Source organism: Solanum lycopersicum, chromosome 10, assembly GCF_036512215.1.
Source record: "Solanum lycopersicum chromosome 10, SLM_r2.1".
Classification (NCBI taxonomy): Eukaryota; Viridiplantae; Streptophyta; class Magnoliopsida; order Solanales; family Solanaceae; genus Solanum; species Solanum lycopersicum.
In genome coordinates this window covers 25,107,178-25,124,593 of record NC_090809.1, presented here as the reverse complement: position 1 = coordinate 25,124,593, position 17,416 = coordinate 25,107,178, and the positions used below count along the sequence as shown (strand labels likewise).

The window sequence follows — 17,416 nt, the reverse complement described above, 5'->3', positions numbered from 1 at the left end:
TAATTATTCATTGTTCAGATCTAAAGACCACATCTTAATATATAGATCTGTATTTTTTATCTAGACATCAACATCTGAATGTGCATCGTAATTCTCAGGTGCCTTAATTTTAATGAAAAACAAATGAGGGCTTAGTTGACTTCCGAAATTTAACAAGATACTATAAATCACAATAATTAACAATTGAAAATATTTAAAAGTCATACAAGAAATTTGCTTGACTCTCTAATTCCATATGTATCGCTTATGTTGGAATAGAAAGGAGTAACATATAATATGATTTTACAATACCTAAAAAATATTATAAATCACAATAAATCAACAACTACAAATATTTAAGATCATATAAGAAATTTGGTTAGCACTCCTAATTTCATCTATGCCATATAATTGAAACAGAAAAAATAACATATATTATATGAATATGACGTAAGAAGTACTACAATTCATAATAAACTAACAACTTAAAATGTATATTTTTTTTAAAAAAAAAAACACATACAAAATTTTAATACTCTCCAAATGTCATGTAAATTAAAACAAAAAAATAATATATATTTGGTCTGTGGTGACATATCCTTAATTTCCTATTTATCAAGAAGAATATCCTTTTTTCTTAAAAATTCCTTTTAAATTGTGGTTGAGAGGACAAAATTAAAGCCACAAGCCATTTTGAGAATGAAGGGCTGAAATTGAAGCTTGATTTTGAGTGAGCGTGACATTCACAAAATGACTGGTGAATCCCGTCTATGTTGATAAACTGATAATGCTAACCACAGCATGTTGACACGTGGAAGATAAACCTTCTCCAAAACACACTATATCCCCAAGCCCTTGCCATTGTTCAAATCCCCATTTCACAATTGAGAGCAAAGAAAAGAAAAGAAAAGAAAAGAATTGTAAAAAATGGCTAGTATTTCTGGTACAATGATTAGCACTTCTTTCCTTCCAAGAAAGCCAGCTGTGACTAGCCTCAAAGCCATATCAAATGTTGGTGAAGCTTTGTTTGGTCTTAAATCTGGTAGAAATGGGAGGATTACTTGCATGGCCAGTTACAAAGTGAAGCTTATTACACCAGAAGGACCTATTGAATTTGAATGCCCAGATGATGTTTACATTCTTGACCAAGCTGAGGAAGAAGGACATGACCTTCCTTACTCATGCAGGGCTGGTTCTTGCTCATCTTGTGCTGGAAAAGTTACTGCTGGAAGTGTTGATCAGTCTGATGGAAACTTCCTTGATGAGGACCAAGAAGCTGCTGGATTTGTGCTTACTTGTGTTGCTTACCCAAAGGGTGATGTTACCATTGAGACTCACAAGGAGGAGGAGCTTACTGCTTAAATTACAACCATTTCCATTTTAATAAAAAACAACACTTCATTTTGTTTCATGAGCATTTACTTTTCACATTTTCCCTCTATTGTTATCACAAAAGTTGCTATCTAGTTATTTGTGACAACCCTTTTATCTCCTTACATAATGATGCAACTGTTTATTAATTAATTTTCATCTATATTGCTAAATTGGATACAATTTTCATGCTTTCCCATATATATAAGATTCATCCATGTTCATCAGACTGTTACTTTACAAATTGATGTATATTCGTTTTCTGAGTTACACAATAGAAGCTTAATCATAGACAAGTGATGAGATAGCAAAGGCAACAATAAAATTCTTATGTAAAAAGGGCTTATCCCTCTGCAGCTAGTGTAACGTATGGGGAGGGTGCGCGTACAATGTACAGAATAAATACTGTGTAGCATGAGAAAAAAAATTACGTCTTCTGGAACAATTCGAAGAGAGTTTCTATCTTGTCTGCTTCATCATCCACAATCTCCTCTGCATCAGTGACCAGAACTTCACTGTTTCTGAAGGATAATTCATGACCTGGTTGGTTTGTAGTTTCAACAATGCAATCTTCTTGGTGATCATTAGACAGAACCTTCTCATCTAGGTGGTTAAATGAGCCTCTAGAGGAACATGGAGATAAAGTTACTGATGCCACTGTTGCTATCTCATCCCCCTCATCAATTGTTGATCCAAGGGAACATGTTGATCTTGTAGTTATAGATCGTAGAGCATCGTGTTTCGATCTGTCCTTTACTCTTTTACACCAACTGTGGAGTGAGTCTCGAACACTTTCAGCTACGAGAGCCTTTCCACACCGTGAACCCATCTGTAAACCAAAAAATTATTGGAAAGCTGATATCTGTCTCTATGTGACTAGTTCAATTGGCATATCAATACTTACTATGCATTATGCTAGAGATATAAACAAGAAAGAAGGATCACCTGCGAGATAATCACATTTAAAGGAACAGTACTGTGGCTACACCAGAACTGCACAAGAACCCTGTACATAGAGTGAGTGCCAAATTGGTCCATTTATAAATAAATATAAGACTAATTATATAAAATATTATGCATCTAAAAAATAATGTAGCATCTGAAAAAGCAAGAATCATTCTCAATGAATATATTTTTTAATTAACAAGAAGAAAACCATGATATATGTGTTGGTAGTTAGTCTTTTACTTGATTTCCGTTCCATGCTTTATTCAAGAAAGACAGTCTTAATAGCTCTACTTTAGTTCAATAACTACTTAGAAGAGTCATAAGAGCCATTAATTTAAGGAGCCAGATTCTGATGTAACACTCAGCAATTATATCTTTTGGTTTCGTTGGCCATTGACATTTTATTTTGAAAGTACTGGACTTGGTAATGATGGATTAATGAAGAAACTAACAGGACTGAAACTTGAAGTTTTTAGCTTAACATACAAGGTGAAAATGGACAAATCCGACAAAACTTGTATAAATAACAGAGTTAACAGCTTGAAGCATTTTCTCAATGTCAACAACTGATCGTTAATGCATTATCTGTGAACTAGTTTCATTGAATAAGATCTGATCAAAGAAGATTGAGGGGTGAACTTACATACTAGAATGTAAGATCAATGGATAAGCTTTAGTTATAGAAAATTAGAGGTATAAGTATGTAGTTGAAAGAGGACTGAAAACAAATAGATAATGCAAGGCAACCTTCAAAGCAAGACTGATAAACAATGAAGGAGATACCTTGGCAACAAAGGGAGTCACTTGACCCACTACAGTGTTTATACTAAACTATAACACAGTGATATTAAGAGGAACTTCCGCAATTGTTTAAGATAAGTAAAAGGCACTGATGTTTAACCCCATAAGAAACGATGGAAAAGTGAGACTAGACGGTTCTATGTGAAAACAGCTCATATAACTAGGCTCAGTCTTATAGGAGAACTACATGATCAATGAAGATGTAACAATGGAGCTAAGATGGGGATGACCTAAAATAGGTTACTACAGGAGCACTATCTGATAGGAATATACTAAACAAAGTAAAAAGGAAAGAATGAACAAGAAGTGGACGTAAAAGTAAAGTTCTTCAGAACTTGGACTATAGTAAATGCGGAAGTGATTTCATGATGGTACTTTCATAATGAAGGATAGAGACGTACTTAAGGGCATAAGGAGGGTGTTTTCTTTTAAGAGAAGTTCCCTGGAACAACTTAATATGGATTGATTTCATGGTTTTGGCATACCAACTTTAAATTCAAGGGGGATGGAGTAGGTGGTCAAGACGTAATATACATACCCTGAAATCAATCTGATCATAACCATTGCATGGTTCTTCATGAAGCACGATCGTTGCTTCAATCCCCACTGCACAAATGGATTAATATTGATATGAGGTGAATCAATGATCCAAAAGAACAAACCGCATCTTCAGAGAAAAGAAATTCTAAGGCAATACCAACAACATGGTTTGAGAATGAAAACAGCCAAAACGAGTAGCTAGCTCTCCAAAAGGTCACTTGTATTGCACTTGTTAAGTGTCTGCTGTTGGTTGAAGTGATGTATTGTTGTTCCTCATATGATCTTCGTGATCCTCACCTCATCTGTTAGCTTTTGGGATTAAATTAGGCTCAACGTCTATCTTAATATGGTATCGAACTCAGAGCGGCACTCATTCCTATTCTTGATTTACCCAATGTTGGCCCCCCATGTCATATTGTTCATACTCCAGGAGCCTAACCCTCCGCTATAGGTTGAGCTTTTGTTGTTGTCTCATTATATGATCTTAGGAGTCCTTACTTCATGAATTATCTTGCAGGATTGAGTTAGACCAAAGATCCTCTTTCATAGGAGTAGTTTGTCATATTCTTGTTGTTGTCTCTTTAAATTTATCTATTATCCGTTATACTAACCCACAGGAAAGTCGACTAGGGATGGAATTTTAATTCACCCCCCTCGCTCTTAATTTCCTAGCAATGACATTTTGGAGAACAATTTCCTTCCACATTCATTCATTTTCAGCCAGAAGAGAAATTTATTTACATATTGACTTGAGAAAAAGTAGTAATCATTAAACAAGATGCTCCATGAATTATAGTAAAGAAGAAAGGCGACGAATCTCACCAAGGACCAGATAAAGGTTGCCATTTCAAAAGCATTCTGTGCACACAAAAATATCGATGTTAGGACATTTAACCATGCATATCTTTTTATCTTTTCACTTGTTTTGCTTGAAATGAACATTGAACAATGAATTGAGCATCAGAGCTTTTGGAATTTGACCTGAAATGATATAAACTGTATCAGTCGTAATAGTATCTTCGGTTTTCCAAACCAAAACAATTCATCGCGTGGCTTTACTTGTAATCCAATAAGTGGACCCTTCGGCTCTGCAATTTCAAGTGCCAACGAGGAGACTACATGCTGTAGTTTTGTTCCAACCACCACGACAAGCTTTGGCACAAGTTATTGTTGAGCATCAGATACATAGATCATTTCACTCAGGTAATGGACAAAAGAAAGTAAGCGGACTTACGATGGCAGGAATAAAAGAGAGCCAGAAGTAGATATTAAGACCTGCAATATAAGAAACATCATTTCAAAACTTTAACAAGCAAAAAAAATGATGTTTCATGTTACAAAAATTTCATTACCATGTATGTTGATGAAGATGCATATGATGGCATAACCCCAAAGTAGCCAGCTGCAAAGTCCCAGCATAAGTCAGCACAAATAAACAACTATCAAGACATTTATTTCTACAAGAAACTAAGAAAAGAATTGGACAAATTTCCAAATTGTAATAGAACTACAGCTCATTAGCTATAAAAATAAGTTTTTTCCTCTACGCTTTATTTGATGCCGAAAAAAACAACCCAACATATTCCAAACTTTTCACGTATTTTCACCAAAATTTATGCGGAAGCACCTAGAAGAAGCATTCATCATAAACACCAATAAAAACTCAAGGAGGAGCTCAAGTCTTTGATTGATGGGTATGTCACAAACAGAAAGTATAATTACTACTGAACAAAAATATTCTCACCCCTATACTGTGAATTAAAATGATCTAAACCAATAACAACATACCTGATGCCTACAATTTCATAAAACTCATCTTCCATGCTACGAACCATGTACTTGTGGAAATTGTAAGTAAGTGGAAGCTTGTGATTCTGCATGTTATTGAAGCAACGGTCAAACAATGAAAATAAATAAGTGAATTCTGGGAACAACAGTTACTGCTTCTGGATTTGGTTCAAGTAATAAATTAGCTACAAATATGTCCTCTTAAGTCTTATCCCTGGCATTACTTGCAATGGAGTACTTAGTATGACGAACAAAATAAAACACCCTACTCTATAAATACCTCCGAGCAACAAAATTATTACAAGGATACTGAATTTCGGGAACAAATTAAACAGAATTAAAACATTCAACTTAAGTGCTTCAGCAATTACATTCAGATATATATTATAACTTAACAGCAACATCTTTAAAATATCCTTCCCTCTTGTATAATGTATTCCTCATAGGACACCTTTCAATTAAATATGCAACTGCTTAAGCATGTCGAGAATGATGCATACGAATTTTAACCGTGGAAAAGAATACTGAGCATTTCCACCGCTTCCCTTACTTTCCCACACTAACAGAGGAGTTGAGACATCATTTCTAAGTGGAACAATATAAATGAAGTTCCAAAAGAAACTGAATACCTACAGTGATAAACCCCAATCTCAGTGCCAAGTAATCTGACTTGTGAATTGAAGTCCTGAACTGCCTAAGAAAGCAAAGCTGCAAGATTACAAAACAAATCTATGTCACGGATTTTATCCATGCATGGATAATGCAGAAACACATGATTGCTGAGATAAAATTCAAGACAATAATGTATAGGAATTTCGTCATATTTGCAAGGAAAGCTGAAAAGTGTGGTCAAAGGTGCTACGATTTGCTATGCATGTTATTGATTATGTTACAACAAAAGATACATTCACTTAGAACTTGGCAACTCAGATTAAATAAATGGAACAACTAATTTCTACACAAATGTTTAATTTCTATTTAGATTTTTAATTCTAGAGTATTTACATTACTCTACCACACAACCCCTAATAGTTTGAATTTATCAATTTAAAAAAGACAGAAGATATAGAACATTTCAGTCCGTTCAGTAAAAGACACATAGATAACCTATACATAATCATACATTTTGCCTCTAGTTAAGAACTGTGAGAAATAAAGGAGAAAAATATTATTGAATTGTGTAACCATAGTTTTGCACTGAGTCAATCAGGGTTGTTGCACAGCACAAGGTGTCCTAACTATATAAGGCAAAATTTTAGGCTCATCGAAGACAGCTATTGCACAAGCAGAAAATGTATTCCAACAAAGTCTATTACATTGCATCCAAGCAGAGGAACAAGGAAGAAAGAAGAATAGTGTTTAGGGTGTGTTCATGCTTTCTTAGTTGAAGTTGTTTCATGAATATTATTGAGTTGTAATAATTTCTTGTTTGGTTTATCTGTGATAGTTGTGAGGTTTGTAACAAGAAGAGACTAGAGCAGTTAGAGTTAACTGTTGAGTACAGATACTAGATTTAGTACCTTAGATTATAGAGATGTAATCTGACACTATTCTTTGAAGTTAGTGAAGATTGGTTCTTAAAATCCTACTCACTGTAGCTTTTTACTCCTTGAGCAAGGAGGTTTTCCATGGTAAAACTTGTGTTCCTATACTACTTTCTTGTTCCGTCTAAAGGAAGTTGGTTCCTTGTAGGAGTAATCGGTACTAGTTCTTCCACAAAGGTCTAAAGTCCAAAATTTTAAAGAAGTGTTTGGTTTTTAACACCAAGTTAGATGGAAAAATTTTCCTATTACATAATCTCAGGAGACGACTATGGAATAAATATCCATGATACATAAAAATTACTTGAATGCATCCTAATTTATAGAGAAGTGTATGATGTTGTTAGATTAAGGCAATAACTATTACCATCCATATAAGAATCCGACTCCTACTCCATGGATGGGAAGCATGATGCAGGGCAAAGGTGGACTGTCGTCTCATCTCCTTATTCTTTGGCACTAAATAAAACAATAGAAAGGGATATTTAGAAGCTCAGCTCTATGATAAAAGATGAGAACACATTTTTTAATCTTTAAGAAAATATTACATACTTGTTGAATAATCTATGATACGTTTCCTTAAATTTGTATTTTATGCAACTATTACTTATATGGAAGAAGGTGAATTTATATTGATAGGACATAGTTAATAATTATTAATTCCACACACCTTGTAAGTTGTTCTGTTCCCCAGAGCTCACTTGGTTTTCCCACTTCCTCCAACTGTATATCTACAATCAAATTCATTTAAAACCACAAACAAGGAATACTACAATCTGATATAGTAAGTAAATCCTTAGAACATCGACATGTAGTGGCGCGAGAAATTTCACGAAGAGTGTCCAGGTGCTGTGCTGAAGTGAGTCTGTTCTTCTTAAAAAGTGATAAAAAAGAGTTGCTACTAGTGAGATTTGAACATACGAACACTTTGTTAATTATTAAATTTGAATATGCAATATAATTTTTTGACAAAAGGTGTCCAATTGAACATCTTGACATGAGTGTAGCTAGTGTCTAGTCAACCTCCGTAAAATTAAACTCACATACAAGCACTAGCATAAAATAGACTAGGGCACATGATTTAAATATTTTTGATATGGAAAGTGTACCTTGGTCATGGCCAAGCCAACGACAATACAACTGTAGAGAACATGAGTGATACCAAGAACAAAAAGGAAGCGGTGAAGCTGTTCAAGACCTTCATAGGAAACAAAAGGTTCACGTCCCTGTTAAAGATTTGTGGTTAATTAGTAGAAAACATGATTTACTATAATTTCAAATTTAGATGAATGAAGAAAACAATTTACCTCACCACATTGATGCGATTGTTGATAAATTCCCTTGGGAGGAATAAGAGTAGTATGATTAGAGAGAATGGAGGAATGGATTGTGTCACTAGTACTACTACTACTACTGTCATAATCTTCTTGAGAACAAAGGTAGAATCTACTAGTGAAAAGGGATGAATTAACACAAATTTGAGAAATCTGTCTTGCACATTGTCCCAACAACAAAGAAATTAGGCCAAGCAGCATCAACTCTGTTTTGAGAAGAAAAAAAATCAGATTTTGTATTTTTAGATTGTTAACTAGTTCATGAATGATTGGTCACCTTCCTTTATCTTCTCCACAGAAGCAAAAAGAGCTTTTCTTCTAGTCTTTTTCAACCACTGCACAAAGCCAAGTAGATAGAGCTCATTGAGAAAAGAAAAGACTAGTGTTGACAAATAAAAAGTCCAATAGTGACTACTACTCACCCTTCCGAATCGATAAATGGAGCGTTGGGCAAACAAGCAAACAAAAACCATAACAGTGGTGACTGTTGCAACTGACCATGTTGGTGTTTCCTTCAATGACCTTCCTTCCCTAAAAGCTCCTTCCATATTTTCTTCAAGATCCACCAAATGGGATCTTCATCTCGATTTAGACTAATAATACTATAAATTTTCACTTATTTAATTTAAGAATAAACAAAGGGGAAAGAGCAGAGCTACAAATGCTAACATCTTTTTTCTTTTTGTTTCCCCAGAGTCCGACCCTCTCACATGCATGCTCTTACCTCTACCTAACACCCCCCCCCCACCCCGACCCTAACTCCCTCTTTTTATGCATGCCCCTTGCTCTTCTTCAACTTTCCTTTCTTTTTTTTTCTTCCAATGTTCCATTACGGTACATTATATTAAAAATAGTTACTCAATTATATTTGAAAAATAAATAGTGTAATTTCTTTTTTGGGTATATTTTATTTTGGTTATTAAATACTATTCCCTCCACTCCTATCCAGTTATCATCATTTTAGATTTTACCTACATTTAAAAAATTATGTAAAATTATCATTTTGTCCTTACTTGATGTTAGATTTTCAATAAATGAATATACACTAAATTATTTTGGTTAATTAATTTGACAAATCAATATGAATTAATCACTTGGTTTTAATACGTTGATCAAATGCATAATTTCAATTGCTAAACTCTCAAGGTAAAATAGAAAAATAATGTTATTTATGTATTGATTTTATGAAATGACAAATATCAAGAAATATTTGCTTTTTAGTACTGACGACATATAATAAGAACGGATGAAATATTCAATATCTAAGATATTTCCTAAAACATTAAATTTAATATATCCAAATGATAATATAGTAATTTCATCCCTACGACGAATCTATATAGTAATCTGAGATCCAATCAAATCGCCTTAGTGAAAACATTACACTCCATGTATAAAGTTAAATCTTTAATAGATATTATAAATTACCCCCCTCCCCAAACCGTCCAACCCTCACCATATACTTGAATCTTTGTACAACGATAAGGGGTTCATATGTTGAAAGAACTCTCTATTTCCAATCCTAAATGATCACTACCCACATGCTGCGACCATCTTATAATGGATACAAGTTCTCGTGAATTGTGAAGCATTAATAAAAATAAACCCCCTTACTTATTTTTGTCTTCTCTGTTTTTTGTTTAACTATGGTAAAGTATAATTTTTTAATTTGTTTGAACATGTCAAATTTAACTGTCTCATTATATTTGAACTTGTAATTTCTATACACAACATTCCTCATAATAATTAAGTTTATAAAATGAATTATCAGATATAGTCAATTTAATTATTTCTTAAGATACAGCTTACTAATCATTTTGGACATTAAAATATATGTATGAATTTATATTACTATTTATAATATCTTTATATCATTCAATGTTAGAACTAAATTTTGAAAGATAGAACAAATTTTTAAAAGAAAAATCTTCCTCTGCTTTGGCTGTTTTCATAAATTTAACCTTTTTAGGTAACTGCTCCTTTATTTGACACTCCAGTATTGCTATTATACCTACATTATGTCCTTCATAAACAATTTGAGCTCCTCTGCTTATGTAGTTTGGTTTAAAAAATTAGGAAAATCACTCAATTTGACTAATTTACTTCATGTATACAATCAAATTAATCCTAAAAGAATAATATCTCAAATAGATAATCACATATATAATTTAATAGATTAGCTCTCACATACAGTTCTTATGACATACTATTGCAAGTATTGCTTTCTTTACTTTATTTGAAGTTTTTTAAAGTTTGAAGTTGTATTTTGTGTACCCGCCCGCTAGGTCGTTTTGGGCATTAGAACTCTTCTTTTAAAAAAAAGTCTTCCCATAAATTTTAGATAGGAATTTTGAATTGTTCATTTAACTATAATTATTTAGTTGATGGATATTTGTTATATAATTAATTTTAGTTGGTAGTTAATGAGCCAAGATTGAATTTATTTAGTACCCTATGTTATCCATATGAAATAAAATAGTGGGACTCAACATTTTGTTGGGAAAGGCAAGCACAAAATAGATATGTGCACGACAAAAGCGATAGCAGAAGAAATCCAAGTCAAAACTTTTTCTTCTATTTGAACCAAGAGAAGACAAAATAATACGAGAATAAAATAGTTTGAGGCAGCAACAAACCAACAAAGCAAGAAAAATAGATCAACACAAGAGATCCAAATTTAACGTGGAAAACCTCTTCGCTCAGAAGAGTAAAAATCACAAAACCAAAGCTCCACTATAATCAACAAGAGTTACAAAAGTGTCCTCCAATATGGTTGTTTTACTTTTAAAAATATATATTTGGTAAAAATAGTGAAAAAAATGACTAAGTTTCGAAAAATCAATTAATCTTATGATTTAAGAAAAATCGACTTTCCAAATTACGGAGTCGTCACTTGATTTTTGATAAAATCAAGAAAAAACTTAAAATTAATTTCAAAAAATTTAAAACAGATAAAAATCGATTGAAAAGAGTTCATAGTTCAAATGTACATTCCGAGAAGGTGTTAGGCCCTCGGAATGCCCGCTAACTTGCGGTTGACCGGCGATTTGACTAAATGACCTTTTTATTAAAATAACTTTTCCAATTTTAACTAAATAAAGAGAGAACTCGTTTTAAAATATATATATATATATATATATTTCATTCTTTATTTATCATTATTTCTAAAGGGAAGCATTTAGAGGAAATTAACATAAGGGGATAACCTAAATGTTGACAAAAGTCAATAAAACGAACCAAGTAAATAAAATAGTAGTAAAAATTTATAATTATATAAATATAGTAAGAAATGACTGTCCCTGTAGAAATTAATAAAATTCCATCAAATGTTAGTCAATCGAACAAATAATAAATAAAGGAAGGAGAGGAAAGATTATTTGAACTTGGGCTAATTGCCCAAATTCATTAAATTGAACTTTGGTTCACCTGTCATATACTAAATTATTCAAGAATGTGAGCTTGGGACCTTTTTAACAATTCAAATCCTGCATGAAAAGATTTAGGGAATTTTTTTAAAATGTCATTATTTTAATATTTAATAGGGTATAGTGTCAACAATTTCAATATTTAGTGATAATGTCAAAATGTTACATTATTATGTATTTTAATTGTATTTTAATTATTTTGTTTAATTAAAAAGAATACCTAATTTATATAACAAACTAGAGCTATTTAGGGGAGAGAATAGTTATAAAAAGTAACGGATGCTTAAAACTCTCTACATCAGTTACAATTTTTTCAAATCTTGAGAATATATGTAGCCATTATTCACGATGTTCATCCGAAAAAAATTATTTCGATTTTATTGTTTTGTCATATAAACTGGGTAAACGATTTTTGAAAAATAAACAAAAACGAAAAGTCAAAATTCAGGTATGTTTTAGTTAATTAATCGTTAAATGTTTTGTATTTGATTGTGATTTGTTGCGTTTTTTTATATAATAGTATTCTGATTTGATATCATTTTTTCAACTTTAGTATACGAAACCGTATATCCAACAGAATACTTATATAATGCATCAATTGTTTAGACAAATAATAATGTTCAAATCTTTTATTTGAATTACGATTGTAACTTTATTGTTTTGTATTCTGTATACAAGTTAATGATAGTGTCATTATTTTGGTATTTAGTATTGACTTTTTTTTTACTACTAGTTTCTGAGGACGTACTTCGCACGTGTGTTCCATGTGAATTTTTGTAGATACGTTTGAATGACTAAAGTTTAATGGAAATATATATGTAAATTTAATGAATAATAAAATGTAACAATTACAAAATAAGAATAAAAACTTACGCAATATAACATTCATAGAAAACTAAATAAAGAAGTATAAAGGAGAAAAAAAAAGATAAAAAGAATCAGATTTAAGAAAAAATATAATGTAGACATGAAAAAATCAGTACATAACTCTTTGAGTTCTTATCGACTCCTTTCATATCCTATCAAAATTCAAGAGGCTTCTTCATCTACTTTAACTATAGAATAAAAATGACAGCCTAATAATCTTGGTAGGAGTTTCATGAGATAAAGATGTTGAATTTATATAGATAGAATAGAAGGAATATCAAAAGAAATCTTAAAGTTTTAGTTTAAATATTTGAAGGTTATGAATATGAAAAAATGATAGTTATGTATATTAAGAGTATAAAAGTGAATAAGTAATTAACAAATAATAATAAATAAATGAAGAATATGAAAAAGAAAATTAAAATTAGCAAACCATGTAGAAAGAACAACTAAAGTTCTTATCACTTAATAAGCGTTAATGAATTTAAATTTGTGAAGATAGAGTCATTTATCACTTAATAAGCGTTAATGAATTTAAATTTGTGAAGATATAGTCATTCTTTAATAATAGTCAAGAGGACAGTATCAATGTGTGTCTCCATTTTGCAGATTTACAACCTTTAAATTATTGAATTTCGTTATTTATCATTAAGGACAATACTTTATCCACATGAATTATATTATTCATGAGAGGGGTTAAGGAAAAAATTATGAGAAGAGGAAAAATATAGCAATTTAGGTAGAAACCATTTTAAAAAAAAATTATAATTATTATATACATATAGATTATAAATGATAAATATTAATTAATTGGATATTTAATTAGATATTAATCTTAAGAAGTCTAAAAGTCATTAACATTTTAATTAAATTTATACAATCAAATATTTAAATATTTTATAACAATTTAATTTATAGAAGGGGTAAAATAGTAATTCAACTTTTAACTTTTTTTGGTTCATGCTTTTAGTAATATATGATAAAGCATATATGGAGAGCATTGCTTTTATAATAAAGTATTCTGGACATCGGACTGAAGATAATTGCTATGTTGATTACACAACTGAGGCAATTATTATTAAAGAGTATGCATCGTATAAAGATTTAGTTGATGAAGTTGCTAATCAGATTGGCGTAGATTTGAGGTATAACAGATTGAAACTTAAGTATAAAATAGAAGGTAGCATTGCACCTTTGGTGATACACAACGATATGGGAATGAGGGTATATGTCTCATTGAAGAAAGAAGTTCAGAAATTCGCAAAGTATCCCATTTGTGTAACTATATTTGTGAATGATCGTGACATACATTGTAGAAATCATCATGACGAAGATATTGGCTTGTGTGTAATAAACGGAAGATGTACAACTGATAGCCAAGCAATTGTTATTAGTGCACCACTAATCAGTGATGAGTTAAGCAATTCTATTATGTGCAATATGAATCATAATGAAGTCATTGAGGATCAAGTTTATAAGAATAAACGTACTTTGAAAGCTGTGATGATGAAATATGCCATTGATAATAGATTTCAGTGGAAGACAAAAAGATCAAGTTTAGTAAGGTATTTTGTATTTAAATATATTTTAGCTTTTTTTGTTATATTAATTATTCCATATAATATCATGTCTTAATTTATTATGTTTATTTTCTTTTGTAATTCGAGCAGTTATACACTTGTTTGTGTATCTGAAAATTGTGGATGGATAATGAAGGCTTCCAACATCAATAAATCGGGAATGTTTAGAATTAGAAAGTTTGTAGATGAACATACATGTTCATTAAAAGATAAGGTGTATAGTCAGAGACAAGCAACAAGCAGTCTAGTTGGAGGTATAATAAAGCCCAAGCTAGTTGATCATAAAAGAAAGTTGACACCGAAAGACATACAAGTTGATGTTAGACTCGAACTTGGTGTAGACGTATCTTACTCTGTGGCATGGAATGCTAGGGAAAAGGCAATAAATACATTAAGGGGGACACCATCTGATTCATATAGTAAATTACCCAGTTATTTATACATATTGGACACCACTTATCCTGGATTGCATATAAGATTGAAGAAGACGGAAGAAAATAAATTTCTATATGTCTTTATAGCTTTGTTTCCTTTCATAAAAGGTTTTGAAAGTTGTAAGCCAATAGTTGTAGTAGACGGCAGCCATTTCAGAGGGACTTATAATGGCTCATTTGTGTCTGCAAGCACATTGGATGGAGCAGGTAACTATTATATATTTATATTTTTTAAAAGAATTATGCACAGTATTATATTCTTTAAACATGTATTTGTTGTATTTGACGATATGTATACTAATGTTTGCACTGTATATGTTCAGGAAATATATTGCCCCTAGCATACGGTGTTATTGATTCGGAAAATGACGCATCTTGGACTTGATTTTTTGAACAGTTTAGAGAAGCTCATGGTTTAAAGGATAAAATGTGTGTTGTATCCGACAGAAACGAGAGTATTATAAAAGCAGTTTCGAGGATATACAATATACCACATTATGCTTGCACGTTTCTTTTTTGGAAGAACGTGAAGACACTTTACAAAAAGTCACATGACAGTCTTTCAGAATTGTTTTATGCAATGACAAAGGCATACAAACTTTCTGAATTTAATGAACTGATGAAATAAGTATAACTTGTTGATATTAGGGTGAAGAATTATTTGGAATTGGCTGGTTATGACAAATGGGCAAGAGTGTATGCACCAGTTGATCGAGGCACTGTGATGACATCAAACATAGCTGAATGCATAAATGCATGCCTTGTGGAAGCAAGTATTACCTATATATGATTTTCTTGAGGAAATTATACAAATGTTTGGTCGATGGAATTTCAAAATCATACATCTGCTTCTACTACATTCACGACACATTGTGGTAAAGCACAAGAAATGCTCGCTGAAAATGAAGAACTTTCACTGCGTATGACGGTATGGTTATGCTTCCTTAAAATTATTGTTTTTGTATTTAATTTAGTAAAAATTAAAGATTATGTAACTGGTATGATTTAACTTCCTTTTAAATTTGTGTAATAGGTAGTTGCGACAAGTAATTATGTGCACAGTGTTCGTCATGAAGGGGAAACATTTATTGTTTGTCTTGAAAAGAAAACTTGCACATGTAGGAGATTTCAAGTGGATGAAATACCATGTTCGCACGCTTGGGCTGTTTTGAAGAAGAAATTTCTTGATCCTGAACCGTATTGTTCTGACCTTTACAAGCCAAATACATTACTTGTTACATATGCTAATCCAATGAATCCATTACCTGATCGAAAAGATTGGAATGTGCCTGCATATGTAGAGCATGAAATAGTTAAGCCTCCAAAGTTCAAAAAACTACCTGGTAGGCCTCCAAAAAAGCTTCGTGATAAGACGTAGAATGAGCTATATGGAAAGAAGAACAAGAATTCTTGTAGTACTTGTGGTCAAAAGGGACATAATAGGCGATCATGCAGGAATGGACCACGAACTGAATAGTAGATATGTTTGAATTTGTTTTGAAAAATAAATGTACATATGTTCGTACAAATCACTTATTCTTGTAATTGATGTTTTCATAATTTTCAATGAATAATATTTTATCAAAATATATTCGTTTGCGCGTATTTACTTGTATACTAACAAAAGTCGTTTGTTAGCTCACTCCATATTAGTGCTTATCACACTGTATATCAATAAGTTGAGTTCTTCAATATGTATATGTATATGCAATAAGACTAAAAAATGTGACTTGAGAAACTGTGTTTTAATGTTCATAAACAAATATATTTGACACTATATAATACAACTAATGTGACCACATTTAAAAATAAATTATATTTTAATACAAAACATACAACTACAAGTAATGTGAATTAATGAATAATGTAATACAACAATTTTACAACTATGAATACAACATACAAAATATAATTACTAGTTCTTCAATATGTATATGTATATGCAATATGACTAAAAAAATGACTTGAGAAACTGTTATTTAATGTTCATAAACAAATATATTTGACACTATATAATACAACTAATGTGAGCACATTTGAAAATAAATTATATTTTAATATAAACAATACAACTACAGGTAAGTGACTTAATTAATGATGTCATACAACAACGATGAATACAACATACAAAAATGCAACACATGGAATTAACTAACATAATATATATACGTAAATTCAAAATGAAAAGTATGCAGAATAGACTGCTAAACAAAAGATAATCAAAATGATAAGTATGTAGAATTATCTGCTACATAAAATTTAATCAAAATGATAAGTATATAAAGCAACATGAAAGTTTAAGAAACATAAATTAACTAGTTTTAAAACACAAAGAAGTATCTTCAACAAACGCACAACTACTGTATTTCAATTGGAGCAGACACAACACGAACAAATTGAGGCATTGCATGCCTAGGGGGTGCCTCAGATTCACTAATGGCTCCGTTGTCTTGCTTTTGCTTAGCATAATTCCAAAGAAGTGTTGCATATCTTGCCCTTAAAAACATTACGTCAAATGTACCACTTGAATTTCCTTGATCATAAGACAACCACTCGGCAAAAGCAAGCATATAAATACCACAATCCCTGAATAACACATGAGAATACAAAATTAAAATTTAATATAAAAAAAATTAAAATTGACTAACAGAATTAATACAACTTACAAGCTGTCATCAGACTGTTGAGGTATATTGTCTATGAAAACTATCTCAAATAAATCATTTTCTTCTTGACTAACAGATTTATCTAAGCCTCTGTTCTTGTAATAATCATACATAGTCAACTTAAACGGAATGAGTTAAGCCA

The 17,416-nt window shown here is 31.4% G+C and overlaps 4 protein-coding genes across 5 annotated transcripts; 3 read left to right on the top strand and 1 right to left on the bottom strand.

The window, feature by feature from the left end:
- Positions 1–789: 789 nt before the first annotated feature.
- SEND33 (ferredoxin-I) lies at positions 790–1,579 on the top strand. The gene has a single exon (NM_001247130.2). It carries the CDS (start codon positions 907–909, stop codon positions 1,339–1,341), a length of 435 nt encoding a protein of 144 aa, NP_001234059.1. The 5' UTR covers positions 790–906; the 3' UTR covers positions 1,342–1,579.
- LOC101262263 (MLO-like protein 4) lies at positions 1,524–9,049 on the bottom strand. 2 transcript variants are annotated; one of them, XM_004248799.5, is made up of 15 exons: positions 8,725–9,049; positions 8,580–8,637; positions 8,276–8,508; positions 8,078–8,194; positions 7,639–7,699; positions 7,336–7,427; positions 6,061–6,135; positions 5,428–5,513; positions 4,992–5,041; positions 4,874–4,914; positions 4,621–4,791; positions 4,462–4,497; positions 3,638–3,705; positions 2,296–2,356; positions 1,524–2,179 (listed from the first exon to the last, which is right to left on the bottom strand). In XM_004248799.5, exons 1-15 carry the CDS (start codon positions 8,848–8,850, stop codon positions 1,778–1,780), a joined length of 1,677 nt encoding a protein of 558 aa, XP_004248847.1. In that variant the 5' UTR covers positions 8,851–9,049; the 3' UTR covers positions 1,524–1,777. The 2 variants fall into 2 exon arrangements, with proteins under 2 accessions (XP_004248847.1, XP_019071626.1); XM_019216081.3 differs by lacking the exons at positions 7,336–7,427; positions 7,639–7,699 and having other exon boundaries at positions 8,725–9,046.
- Positions 9,050–13,584: 4,535 nt separating this feature from the next.
- Positions 13,585–14,993, top strand: LOC101251729 (uncharacterized). Its single transcript, XM_010329352.1, has 3 exons — positions 13,585–14,159; positions 14,265–14,815; positions 14,932–14,993. The coding sequence occupies exons 1-3, from the start codon at positions 13,585–13,587 to the stop codon at positions 14,991–14,993; spliced, it is 1,188 nt and encodes a 395-aa protein (XP_010327654.1).
- A 438-nt stretch (positions 14,994–15,431) lies between these two features.
- LOC138338764 (uncharacterized) lies at positions 15,432–15,986 on the top strand. The gene is made up of 2 exons (XM_069289852.1): positions 15,432–15,536; positions 15,642–15,986. The coding sequence occupies exons 1-2, from the start codon at positions 15,432–15,434 to the stop codon at positions 15,984–15,986; spliced, it is 450 nt and encodes a 149-aa protein (XP_069145953.1).
- Positions 15,987–17,416: the final 1,430 nt, after the last annotated feature.

Bases quoted from the DNA above. Each gene is read 5' to 3' on its own strand.
- LOC101262263 (XM_004248799.5), bottom strand. From the start codon at position 8,850: ATGGAAGGAGCTTTTAGGGAAGGAAGGTCATTGAAGGAAACACCAACA. The intron at 4,915-4,991 runs GTAATGAAATTT...CTTATATTGCAG, and splicing joins CATCTTCATCAACATACATG to GTCTTAATATCTACTTCTGG. The intron at 3,706-4,461 runs GTGAGATTCGTC...CCATTTGTGCAG, and splicing joins CAACCTTTATCTGGTCCTTG to TGGGGATTGAAGCAACGATC.
- SEND33 (NM_001247130.2), top strand. From the start codon at position 907: ATGGCTAGTATTTCTGGTACAATGATTAGCACTTCTTTCCTTCCAAGA.
- LOC101251729 (XM_010329352.1), top strand. From the start codon at position 13,585: ATGGAGAGCATTGCTTTTATAATAAAGTATTCTGGACATCGGACTGAA. The intron at 14,160-14,264 runs GTATTTTGTATT...TAATTCGAGCAG, and splicing joins AAAAGATCAAGTTTAGTAAG to TTATACACTTGTTTGTGTAT. The intron at 14,816-14,931 runs GTAACTATTATA...GTATATGTTCAG, and splicing joins AAGCACATTGGATGGAGCAG to GAAATATATTGCCCCTAGCA.
- LOC138338764 (XM_069289852.1), top strand. From the start codon at position 15,432: ATGGAATTTCAAAATCATACATCTGCTTCTACTACATTCACGACACAT. The intron at 15,537-15,641 runs GTATGGTTATGC...TTTGTGTAATAG, and splicing joins AACTTTCACTGCGTATGACG to GTAGTTGCGACAAGTAATTA.